The sequence below is a fragment of the Sinohyriopsis cumingii genome, chromosome 12 (genome assembly GCF_028554795.1).
Source record: "Sinohyriopsis cumingii isolate HCF-2022 chromosome 12, ASM2855479v2, whole genome shotgun sequence".
Classification (NCBI taxonomy): Eukaryota; Metazoa; Mollusca; class Bivalvia; order Unionida; family Unionidae; genus Sinohyriopsis; species Sinohyriopsis cumingii.
The window spans coordinates 10,532,785-10,546,973 of record NC_142972.1 but is presented as its reverse complement, the minus strand read 5'-3'; the positions used below and the strand labels follow the sequence as shown (position 1 = coordinate 10,546,973).

The 14,189-nt window shown below is 36.2% G+C and overlaps 1 protein-coding gene across 1 annotated transcript in view; it reads right to left on the bottom strand.

Moving 5' to 3' along the window:
* Positions 1–14,189, bottom strand: part of LOC149785998 (WD repeat-containing protein 3-like) — a 152,510-nt gene that overhangs the window by 57,837 nt on the left and 80,484 nt on the right. Inside the window, exons 12-15 of the mRNA XM_089976279.1 lie at positions 14,078–14,171; positions 9,858–9,959; positions 6,113–6,198; positions 600–668 (exon numbers count right to left, since the gene is read on the bottom strand). Coding sequence (XP_089832405.1) covers positions 600–668; positions 6,113–6,198; positions 9,858–9,959; positions 14,078–14,171 — 351 coding nt within the window. The remainder of the gene's footprint in view (positions 1–599; positions 669–6,112; positions 6,199–9,857; positions 9,960–14,077; positions 14,172–14,189) is intronic.

Genomic DNA, 14,189 nt, shown 5'->3' with positions numbered 1-14,189 from the left:
TTCATGTTAAATCAAATGTAACTCCCATTTCACATATATCACACCCTTCATGTTAAATCAAATGTGACCCCCATTTCACATATATCACACCCTTCATGTTAAATCAAATGTAACCCCCATTTCACATATATCACACCCTTCATGTTAAATCAAATGTGACCCCCATTTCACATATATCACACCCTTCATGTTAAATCAAATGTAACCCCCATTTCACATATATCACACCCTTCATGTTAAATCAAATGTGACCCCCATTTCACATATATCACACCCTTCATGTTAAATCAAATGTAACCCCCATTTCACATATATCACACCCTTCATGGTAAATCCAATGTAACTCCTATTTCACATATATCACACCCTTCATGTTAAATCAAATGTAACCCCCATTTCACATACATCACACCCTTCATGTTAAATCCAATGTAACTCCCATTTCACATATATCACACCCTTCATGTTAAATCAGACATGTAAAAAATATGAATCCAGATAATTCTGCATGGTATTTGGTGTTGGAAGGGAAACAATGAACATGATTACATTTGACAAATTGAGTTTATAAAGGAATTTTAGAAGACAGGACTGTTTACCTATATTTCACACACAGCACGTCTTCATCCATCATTAGTGTTCTAGTGTGCTCTAACGTCAACCTCTTACTGCAAAATTAAGAAGCCATTGAAAAGTTGAAAATGCTACAAAATCAGAAAACAGAAAACTGGAATACGTTGATCGAACACAAATTCCCCAACACAGCGACCTAAACTTAACATTTACGTGGATGGAAAAACAACTGGCTGGACAAGGTGCCTTTCACAGTTAGAAATGGGCATAAAAAATACACATACACATATATGCACACAAAACAATTTAGAAATGGGCATAACATATACACATACACACATATGCACACAAAACAATTTAGAAATGGGCATAAAAAATACACATACACACATATGCACACAAAACACTGTTAGAAATGGGCATAAAAAATACACATACACACATAAAACACTGTTAGAAATGGGCATAAAAATCACACATACACACATATGCACACAAAACAGTTAGAAATGGGCATAAAAAATACACATACACACATATGCACACAAAACAATTTAGAAATGGGCATAACATATACACATACACACATATCCACACAAAACACCGTTAGAAATGGGCATAAAAAATACACATACACACATATCCACACAAAACACTTTTAGAAATGGGCATAAAAAATACACATACACACATAAAACACTGTTAGAAATGGGCATAAAAATCACACATACACACATATGCACCCAAAACAATTAGAAATGGGCATAAAAATACACAAACAGGCATATGCACACAAAACAATGACATCAATAGCTTGATTACTTAATGACTCAAGTCACATGATGAGTTCTCAGGAAGTTGTATAACATCAATTGACAGAGAGAAGAGAGCTCATACATTATACACCTCTCCCTCGATAACTCGTGCACAACGGGGTCCACAAACATAGACCGCACTATGAGGCGCGAATTACCAAGGGACCTCCAAATATTGGGGAAAAAATCACTCTGACATCAAGAAAACCGCGGGGGGAGGGAGCAGTGTAAGGGAACTGGGCTGTTCAATGACTGAATCCTCATTTTACAATCACGATGATAATAATTTTTAAAAATGCGCTTTTTCTAATGAAGTTGTTTGTTATTCTGTTTAAATAACATTTTTTTAAAAAATATCCAACATATGACAGATCATTCCATCTGGTTTGAACAACCATCACGTGTACGCGAAAAATCTGTGTATTACATCACTGCTTTTTGTTTTCTTGATGAGTCTGGTTCCCGTGGTGGTGTTTAATAGTATCTTGCCAAATCGGTAGTCCATACTTTGGGAACTAGACTAACTGTTGATACACCACCAAACAAGATTCCTTTTTTTCAAAAACACGCGACATTTATTTCATGACACATCTACGTCGAAACTCAATTTTTTATTGTTCAATTAGTACAATGTTAATGTCGTGATTTCAGTGCTTATCATCCTTGAGGATATCTCTAAATGCCAGTTCAAGAATTCTCTGAAACTTGCTTGCCCACAATGGTCCGTGTCTGTAAAATAAAGTTCTATATTTTATGAAGTATTCATTTCGCTTAGCTGCCTTGTTATCTTTGATCACAGTTATGAATTAGTCGGTTAATTTAAGGTAGTTTCTGTTACATACACAATAACGTTTATTACAGTGTTCGATTGATCAAATGAAGTGAGTTCAACCAACATACGACTGAGGCCACTAGATTTTAAGTTAGTCCGATTTTTATGCCTTTTAACTTTTCTTTTATTCCAGCTTCTTTTTTTATTCAAAAGTCATAATTAACGTGATAATACAAAGGAGGCCAGCTTTTAATTCAGTGCAACAATACAACAAATATTTCTGCAAGTCAGTTATCAAAATACGGTCAGCACTTAATTAGGTTCTAAGAGAAACGCTCGCAGACACTGATGTTACGGTAGATTGATGCATTTTACGTTTAATTACAAGAGGACACATTGCATTTATGATGATTACACTTAAAAGGAACTAAAAGATGGAACTAGAACACAAATTTCAATTGATAAAAAAATTATTTAATTTGTATTTATTTATTAAAGTACTGCCTCCACTCGGCGTAAGTGATATTTTCACTGATCGAAATTTCCTTAGATATCGTTAATTGCAGTGAACTAGGAATGTTGTTTGTAAAGAAAATGTAAAAAATTGTATGAGCTATTTTTAAATTTGATATTTCATAGTGCTGATTAAAATTTCCAGGTCCTATCTACCATTTTCAACGATAAGACAAGGGATACATCAAAGTTTCCGTTACCAATTTTGATCGTGATTATCTTCAAGTTAAACAAATAGGGATAAATTTTTGGGTTATTTCTGGGCTTAAAAAATGGGATCCATGCCTGACATTGTGTTATAAGCAGGTTCGCGAGTTATCAGGGCGCGAGTTATCGAGGGAGTAGTGTACTTCAAATAATCAAGTCACATGATGAGTTCTCAGGAAGTTGTATAACATCAACTGACAGAGAGGAGAGCTCATACATTATACTTCAAATCATCAAGTCAAATAGTGAGTTCTCAGGAAGTTCTATAACATCAATTGACAGACACGAGAGCTCATACATTATACTTCAAAATCATCAAGTCACATAGTGAGTTCTCAGGAAGTTGTATAACATCAACTGACAGAGAGGAGAGCTCATACATTATACTTCAAATCATCAAGTCAAATAGTGAGTTCTCAGGAAGTTCTATAACATCAATTGACAGACACGAGAGCTCATACATTATACTTCAAAATCATCAAGTCACATAGTGAGTTCTCAGGAAGTTGTATAACATCAATTGACAGAGAAGAGAGCTCATGCATTATACTTCAGATCATCAAGTCACATAGTGAGTTCTCAGGAAGTTGTATAACATCAATTGACAGAGAGGAGAGAGCTCATGCATTATACTTCAAAATCATCAAGTCACATAGTGAGTTCACAGGAAGTTGTATAACATCAATTGACAGAGAGAAGAGAGCTCATATATTATACTTCAAATCATCAAGTCACATAGTGAGTTCTCAGGAAGTTGTATAACATCACTTGACAGAAAGAAGAGAGCTCATACATTATACTTCAAATCATCAAGTCACAGTGAGTTCTCAGGAAGCTGTATAACATCAATTGAAAGAGAGGAGAGAGCTCATGCATTATACTTCAAAATCATCAAGTCACATAGTGAGTTCTCAGGAAGTTGTATAACATTAATTGACAGAGAGAAGAGACTTCATACATTATACTTCAAATCATCAAATCAAATAGTGAGTTCTCGGGAAGTTGTATAACATCAATTGACAAAGAGAAGAGAGCTTATACATTATACTTCAAATCATCAAGTCACAGTGAGTTCTCAGGAAGTTGTATAACATCAATTGACAGAGAGGAGAGAGCTCATGCATTATACTTCAAAATCATCAAGTCACATAGTGAGTTCACAGGAAGTTGTATAACATCTACTGACAGAGAGAAGAGAGCTCATACATTATACTTCAAATCATCAAGTCACATAGTGAGTTCTCAGGAAGTTGTATAACATCAATTGACAGAGAGAAGAGAGCTCATGCATTATACTTCAAATCATCAAGTCACAGTGAGTTCTCAGGAAGTTGTATAACATTAATTGGCAGAGAGAAGACAGCTCATGCATTATACTTCAAATCATCAAATCAAATAGTGAGTTCTCGGGAAGTTGTATAACATCAATTGACAAAGAGAAGAGAGCTCATGCATTATACTTCAAATCATCAAGTCACAGTGAGTTCTCAGGAAGTTTATAACATCAACTGACAGAGAGAACAGAGCTCATGCATTATACTTCAAATCATCAAGTCACATAGTGAGTTCTCAGGAAGTTGTATAACATCAATTGACAGAGAGAAGAGAGTTCATACATTATACTTCAAATCATCAAGTTGCATAGTGAGTTCTCATGAAGTTTATAACATCAACTGACAGAGAGAAGAGAGTTCATACATTATATTTCAAATCATCAAGTTGCATAGTGAGTTCTCATGAAGTTGTATAACATCTATTGACAGAGGTCAAAGAATCTGAAGAATGAAAGCCAGACAGGAAATGAGACATGTATAGCATTAAGCTATCTAATGTTTGATAGCTAGTTCCAGGTAATAGTTGTCCATTCAGGGTCAGTCACTTTCTTTCTCCACCTCAGAGTCCACCTTCTGCCAACATGAGTATTTTATTAGCAAATACTGTGGTCCCACACAATAAATCCCCTTAGTACATCACTGCCAATCTTGTAACACAAGTATGGTCATAGACCCCATCTTTAGTGTCCCTCACCATAAAACCCCTCAGTACACCCATAGTACATCACTGCCAATCTTGTAACACAAGTATGGTCATAGACCCCATCTTTAGTGTCCCTCACTGTAAAATCTTTCAGTACACCCATAGTACACCAATGTGACACTTGTAACACAAGTATGGTCATATATCCCATCTTTAGTGTCCCTCAACATAAAACCCCTCAGTACACCCATAGTACACCACTGTGACACTTATAACACAAGTATGGTCATAGATCTCATCTTTAGTGTCCCTTACCATAAAACCCCTCAGTACACCCTTAGTACATCACTGCCAATCTTGTAAAACAAGTATGGTCATAGACCCCATCTTTAGTGTCCCTCACCATAAACCCCTCAAGTACACCCTTAGTACATCACTGCCAATCTTGAAACACATGTATGATCATAGACCCGATCTTTAGTTTCCCTCACCATAAACCCCTCAGTACATCAATGCCAATCTTGTAACACAAGTATGGTCAAGGATCCTATATAGTGTCCAGCACCATAAAGCCCCTCAGTACACCCACAGTGACACTTATAATCATAGATTTCATATAGCATCCCTCACCATAAAGCCCCTCCATATACCACTGCAAGACTTATAAAAAAAAGTTTGGTCACAGATTCCATATACTCCCTCATGCTCAGTACACTACTGTGACATTTATAACACAAGTATGGTCATAGATCCAATATAGTGTCCCTCACCATAAAGCCCCTCATTACACTACTGTGACACTTATAACACAAGTATGGTCATAGATTCCATATAGTGTCCCTCACTAAAAAAAACTCATTATACCACTGCCTGCCTTGTTAAAGAAATATGGTCATAGAGCTCTTTAAAAATTGCTCAAACTGTATTCTATTATTGCGACTTAATTCACTTTCCTTGATTTTAGTTCTCTGGCTGATGAGAACCAATTACAATATTGTTTGATATCTTTAAATATTCTGTGTATAATATGCACTATGTTGGAAAATAACTCAGTATGATATCTTTAAATATTATGTGTATAATATGCACTTTGTTGGAAAATAACTCAGTACATCATTCCCTCACTTATAATGCCTATTACTTGTATGACTCCTATGATGTGTGTTATAAAGAGGGAACACTATACATTGTCAGTGTTGAGTTAGAACATGGTGTAAACTCACCATAAAAAGAATAAAATTTAAAGAACCCTGACCTGGATGCTGTGGAGTCTTCTGAGGAGATGAGCTCAAAGTTCCAGAACTTGACATGTTTATCTGCGCTGCCAGACACAATGCTTCGCTGGTAATAACAGAAATAAAGAGACCATCAAAATATATTTGCTGTCATTTTGGTCCTACAGGTTATGTTTGTTTGTCCAGCTTCAATTTCTTGAAATGAGTCTTTATTAATATCAGTCATATAATATAAAATACATTTACAGGGTTCATATAGATAGGAAGAAAATTCAATGACTTTTCAATTCTCAGTCTTCAAGACATATTCTCAGTATCAAGTGTTCTACTTCCAGTTGCTAATTAAATACAACGAACAAAAAAAACAATCAATTAAAAAAATATATGCAACTGGCTTTCTGATTCAAATGACAAAGAATTAGATGATGCTTTATGTGCAGGCTCTATGAACTCAAAACAGTGAGCTAATGGTTTTCATTAGTATCAAATGTTTCCTTCCTCTGGCATGGCTACATAGGGTAGGGTAGTATTGTGTTTTCCTTGTACACTGTGCAAAACACTCTGTGTTTTAAGGTTACATATTTTTTCAGCCACCTAATAATGTCTCTGTCTTGCAGACAACCATCACTGAATCGGCATTTTGTCATGATTGTTTATTATAAAGACTCTGTTTTAAATGAACCATCCTTGCTTGGCAGAAAATGTGATGAAGTGAAAGAGTGCACATGTGTAAAGGTCACTATGGATAATGTCTAATTACTGTACTTTCTCTAGATTCTGAATATGGCAGGCAGAATACCAAAAACATCAAATCTACTTCCAATCCTCACACAATGTCAAATAAATAACTTGGGACAAAATATCCATCATATTTTATTTTTAAGCAAAATCTCTCAAATTCAAGGACTTTCAATGACCTTGCAAAAAATCAATGACCTTCAATGACTTGAATGAGGTGTTCATTTCTCAATGATTCTTAATGACCCTGACTTATCCAACAGTCAACTTGAAAGAATAATTGTCACATTATACATACAATTACATGACTGGATTGTGCCACATTATACATCCAATTACATGACTGGATTGTGCCACATTATACATCCAATTACGTGACTGGACTGTGCCACGTTATACATCCAATTATATGACTGGATTGTGCCACATTATACATCCAATTATGTGACTGGATTGCGCCACATTATACATCCAATTATGTGACTGGATTGTGACACATTATACATCCAATTATATGACTGGATTGTGCCACATTATACATCCAATTACGTGACTGGATTGTGCCACATTATACATCTAATTACATGACTGGATTGTGTCACATTATACACCCAATTACGTGACTGGATTGTGCCACATTATACATCCAATTATGTGACTGGATTGTGCCACATTATACATCCAATTATATGACTGGATTGTGCCACATTATACATCCAATTACATGACTGGATTGTGTCACATTATACATCCAATTACATGACTGGATTATGCCACATTATACATTCAATTATGCGACTAGGCTGTACCACATTAAACATCCAATTACGTTACTGGATTGTGCCACATTATACATCCAATTATGTGACTGGATTGTGCCACATTATACATCCAATTATATGACTGGATTGTGCCACATTATACATCCAATTACATGACTGGATTGTGTCACATTATACATCCAATTACGTGACTGGATTATGCCACATTATACATTCAATTATGCGACTAGGCTGTACCACATTAAACATCCAATTACGTTACTGGATTGTGCCACATTATACATCCAATTACGTGACTGGATTGTGTCACATTATACATCCAATTATGTGACTGGATTGTGCCACATAATACATCCAATTACATGACTGGACTGTACCACATTATACATCCAATTACGTGCCTGGATTGTGCCACATTATACATCAATTATATCACTAGATTGTACAACATTATACATCCAATTATGTCACTGGAAGAGTGCACATGTGTAAAGGTCACTATGGATAATGTCTAATTACGTGACTGGATTGTGCCACATTATACATCCAATTATGTCACTGGAAGAGTGCACATGTGTAAAGGTCACTATGGATAATGTCTAATTACGTGACTGAATTGTGCCACATTATACATCCAATTATGTCACTGGACTGTGCCACATTATAAATCCAATTATGTCACTGGATTGTGCCACATTATACATCCAATTATGTCACTGGATTGCGCCACATCATACATCCAATTAGGTCAACGGATTGTGCCACATTATACATCCAATTATGTCACTGGATTGTGCCACATTATACATCCAATTATATCACTGCATTGTGCCACATTATACATCCAATTATGTCACTGAATTGTACCACGTTATACATCCAATTATATCACTGGATTGTAAGATATTATACATCCAATTATGTCACTGGATTGTGCCACATTATACATCCAATTATGTCACTGGATTGTGCCACATTATACATACAATTAGGTCAATGGATTGTGCCACATTATACATCCAATTATGTCACTGGACTGTGCCACATTATACATCCAATTACATCACTGCATTGTGCCACATTATACATCCAATTATGTCACTTGATTGTACCACATTATACATCCAATTATATCACTGGATTGTAAGACATTATACATCCAATTTTGTGACTAGACTGTACCACATTATACATCCAACTGTATGACTGGATAGTGTCACACTATATATTCAAAAATATGACTGGATTGTACCACATTATTCATCCAATTATGTGACTGGTCTGTACCACACTATACATACAATTATGTGAATGGAATGTACTACCCTATACATATAATTATGTCACTGGACTGTACCACAGACTGAACAAAGAAAGGCATATTTTTACATGCAAAATCAATTAAAATAGCAGCTTTACAATTTTCTGAAGATGAAACTCTCAGTTTAAAAAACTTAACCAAAGTCACTGGGCAAAGGTAACAGAGGTCACATCAACCTATTTTTAAGTTAAAGGGTGTTGCATTCATCAAAAGGCATTCTGACAAAGTTGTATGAGCTAAATCCAAAGTGTATAAAAGTAAATGCTAAATTCTGACCAAGTCAATGAACATAGGTCAAATTTACCTACTTTTAATTTGCATTCACAAGTGCCTGAGATACTGACTCCTACATGTGACAGATGTGTGACCAATATACAGATGAATGAACAATCAACAGATGTACTGATGAACAAGGGTAACACTATATGCATTTCCAGCAGGGCGTAAAATACACATTCCAAAGGAATAAACTGGATGCTGATTCCTCTAAACACACCTATAAATCCTCTTTGTGCCAAATCAAAATAAGGACCTTATTTCATGTTCAGAACCCAAAAAATTAAGTTGAAGTGGAAAGTTTTGAAGGATTATACTTCATGATCAAAACAAGGCTATGACCATGATAATAAATATATAAATGACTCCAATATCATAGTTCACAAATTACAGGATCTGACCTAGATTATATCAGATCTAATTCAGAAATTATAAGATCTGGCCTGGATTATATGAACAAAATCTGGGCCTGCACTTAAGTTAATAATGCAGCAGTCTCAATGCAGGAAATACAAGCTTGACCAATCAAATACCACAAATGCAGACTTGAACTTTACAACATGTTGGTGATAATATTGCCTCATTAGACATATTCATGTGCCTGCATGTGTGTTTTTGCATATGTTCCGCTTTTCTCAAAACAATTACCTTGTCTGGTGCCATAGCTATGGACCACACAGCTCCTGTGTGAGCCTCAATGCTTTCCAGCATCACTCCAGCTCCAATGTCGAAGATCTGCAGTTTCCCACTCTGACACAAAGGAAAATAATTGTCACATTAATACCCATATTAATATCATTGATTTTCATTATAATTAATATTAACTAACATATTTACCAAATAATTAAAGATACCCCACTATTTTAATTAAATGTGTTTCTTTAACAATACCTACCCAATCAAAATACATATGGAGTCTTTCTGCTAACTCACAAATCATGCCCTTCCAAGTTTTAAAAAATGACATCAACAACGTTTTCAATAATTTCAGCATAAAAAGTGCTAGAATATCATCTGCTTACCAAGACACAGGTCAGGCCCAAGTTGTCCCCCTTTGGAGAACAGGACTGGCATTAAATCATGCCATTAGTCAGTTGTAACTGGATTGGAAGTGCATGCTCATCCAAAGATGGCTGGACCCTTATTATCATCTGGTAAGTATTAATGAAGGAAACAATTCTGACTTCACAAATTAGTTTCTTTAATAAATACATTCTCAAATCAGAAGATGCTAAGAGAATATATCAGCGGTAGAGAGACTTACATCCTCTTACCCTGGATTTTGTCCTAATATATGAAAAACAAATCTTGTACAAGTTACAAAGGACAGCCCAGACTGATAAAGACTGTGTGGGGGGGGAGGGGTGATTTTGATTTTTAACATAGCTTTAAAATATTTTCAGTCATATCGCTATGTCTACGCTGTGGCAGTTTATAGTGATGTCAAGCACTGGGGCATCATGCTGCAGACATGTAGCATCATGTCCCACCCAGCACATTATCCTGACACCAGGCCGACCAGTTCCAACACTAACCTCTTAATGATGAGTGCCTAGCGAGAAAGCTGTTAGTGCCATTTTTTATAAGTCTTTGGTATGACTCTACTGGGGCTCAAACCCACAATCTTGCATCGGAAGCAGATGCTCTACCCACTAGGCCACTGAAGTGGTTTGATAAAGTCTGACAAGGAATTTCCTTGGTAACAAAATATGGCAAACCTCATGCTTTTGTAGAATGTCATCCAGTTAATTTCACTGTCATTGATGTGAAGGTGGTACTGAAGTGCAACACGGTCCATATATGGTTGCCCATATGTGTTGATTGAGACAGCTTAAATTGATAACTGAAATAGCTTCCTGTCGGGTCTTTGAAAGTATGGAGTAAAATCCCAGTGAGTTTGTCTTGCAAATGATCTCTGCTGTCCTTATCTTAAGGATGGAGTCCTGCTGCAGGATGTCTGCCTTGTAAGGGTCTTTGGGGATTCAATGGCAATGTTAACTCTTGATAACTGAGTAAACTTATGGAACATGATCTGGAGATGATTTGTAAGACCCATGCATCCATAGGGAAGAGGCTCTCTCACTTTCTGGTTAATTGTTCAAGTCTTCCCTGTATTAGGATTTTGGGAAAAGGGTATCATGAGTATAGCATCATTTTCTGCAGAAAGCAGGATGACAGAGAGAGAGAAACAAGGCTGAAATCTGTCTTTCTCTTCCTGTGCATTGTGTACACTTAGTTCAGCAAACTGGGCCCAAGCCAAAGAATAAGGATTGGAGGAGTGTTTCACCATGAGTCGTGCCTTAAAGGGGCCTCATGGTCTATGGTCCCAGTTGGAAAATGAAAATGGGATGGACTCATGGGCCCTACAGGATGCTGGCCACCTTTGTGTCCTGTTTTGAGATATAGTCTATTTGGCAGAGGAACAGGAGACTGGAAAACAAATGCTGGGATCTAACAGCTGCTTTGTGAAGAACTCAACACAGCATAAACACTGATAGAAAGACATCTCTCTCTGCAAGCTGGGGGGTAACAGAAACAGCTACAGTATCAGAAAGTCAGTATGAAGTATCTTTTGGAAGGATTCCTGATCCATGTTTTAATATTTTCAGACTTGCAATGTCTCAGTAAATGGCTGCAATCTGGGAATCGAAAATAGTACTGTGAGATTTGTAAAATGCCAAGGTGAAGTTGGACATGAGTTATTGATGGCAGAAAGGCCTCCTGATGCTAGGGTCTTAACATTGCTGATCAAAGCTGTGCCTGTTTTTGTTGAGTTTAATGCCATTTTTCAGCACATGATAGGCTATCAAAGCTGTGCAACATGTTCAAAATCCAATCAGACTGCAGTAACAGTTGGAATGAAGGTTGATCTTTTTTGGTTAAAATGACATCAGATGCAGGATTTCTAAAGATGGACACTGATGGAACAGGTGCAAGATTACATAACTCTGAAGGCAGTATCATGAAGTCTTATTCTGTGGAGGCAATGAATCTTCCTTGGACATTGTCTGATTGAGTACACATGGTAATTGTGATCACCAATATTTGATGTCAAAGGTGTGAGTTGACAAAGAAGCCTACTGAAATAGCAAATACCAAAATGGAGAAGGTAGTTGAAGACATTAAACTAAACTGGGAGTCTACCCAAGCTTTGGAAGGTCTCCTACAAGTATTCTGGATCTTAATGTCTTCCATAGTCTAAGATGCATACTGTGTGTGTGTGTGTGTGTGTGTGTGTGTGTGTGCTTGCTTGCTTGAGATTTTTAACACTGCTTTACAAAATTTTCAGTCATATTGCTACGATGTCAGCAGTGTGGCAGTTTATAGTCATGTCCAGGAATGGGGCATCATGCTGCAGACACCATCATGTCCCACTCAGTCCCATTATCCTGACATCAGGACAACCAGTCATAACACTAACCTCTGAATGAGTGCCAAGCGAGGCAGCTGTTAGTACCATTTTCATAAGTCTTTGGTAGACTGACTATAGTTCAATGATGAAATACAGAGTACAGTTCAAAGACAGAACAGATCAAGGTTACTTTCCCTGAGATAAATTTCTTGGATCACTCTTAACTTGAGAAAGAGCACAAAATTTACACAAGGAGTAACTGGTGCATAACAGAATTTGGTCCCAGTTTCTCTGCCCAGTGTGAGACAACTCTTGTCTGACTTCTGTCTAGGAAAGCAGCTGACATTGTAGCTTGATGCTAAAACAAGTCATGTTAATGTCTTTTTTCATTTGAGAGGGCACAGAAGGATTCCTAATGTATTATGATTGATTGGGCAATGTATTTGAAGAAGAAATTTCCAAACTAAATTATAGAAAATAACATGTGTACAACCATTTGGCTAGCTTTTAATCTTATAGAAAATAACAGGTGTACAACCATTTGGCTAGCTTTTTATCTTACAGAAAATAACACGTGTACAACCATTTGGCTAGCTTTTTATCTTATAGAAAATAACACGTGTACAACCATTTGGCTAGCTTTTTATCTTATAGAAAATAACAGGTGTACAACCATTTGGCTAGCTTTTTATCTTACAGAAAATAACACGTGTACAACCATTTGGCTAGCTTTTTATCTTATAGAAAATAACACATGTACAACCATTTGGCTAGCTTTTTATCTTATAGAAAATAACACGTGTACAACCATTTGGCTAGCTTTTTATCTTATAGAAAATAACACGTGTACAACCATTTGGCTAGCTTTTTATCTTATAGAAAATAACACGTGTACAACCATTTGGCTAGCTTTTTATCTTATAGAAAATAACACATGTACAACCATTTGGCTAGCTTTTTATCTTATAGAAAATAACACATGTACAACCATTTGGCTAGCTTTTTATCTTATAGAAAATAACACGTATACAACCATTTGGCTAGTTTTTTATCTTTTAAACAGAATGTGTACAAGAGACAGGTGGTCGTGGGTGGGGAGAACAAATATTCTTCTGCGCTTTTCAAGTCATTACACATTTTCTGTTTTTCTAACTGTTTGATTTTATGTCAACATCTTTTCCCAAAAAGACTAAAATTCCTGAGAAAACGAAGTATTTGAATGTCTTAAAATTCCAAAATGAAGCAATGGCCGAGTTTTATAATAATTCAGGAAACATCTGTACCCAATATAATGTGCTTTGATCCTTAGTGTCCTGACTTTTACAAATTTTACCCTTATCAATAAGACACGTAATGCCCCGATTAAAAACATAAGATTGATTTCAAAATGGTGCAACTACTTATTCCAATGCTGTATAACTAATTCAAGCAAAAAAATTAGGTATTGACATACAGGCATACTAAACGAAGGACATCTTTAGTTTAGAAAAAAAATTCTATGACAATATAGACCTACTTTTGTCCCAATAATAACATGTCTGTCTCCAGGAGCAAACATGGAGCACAGTGCATAATCACATGCCATAGTCCTGATACACTGTAGGGAGGCCCTGTGGAAGAGACAAACA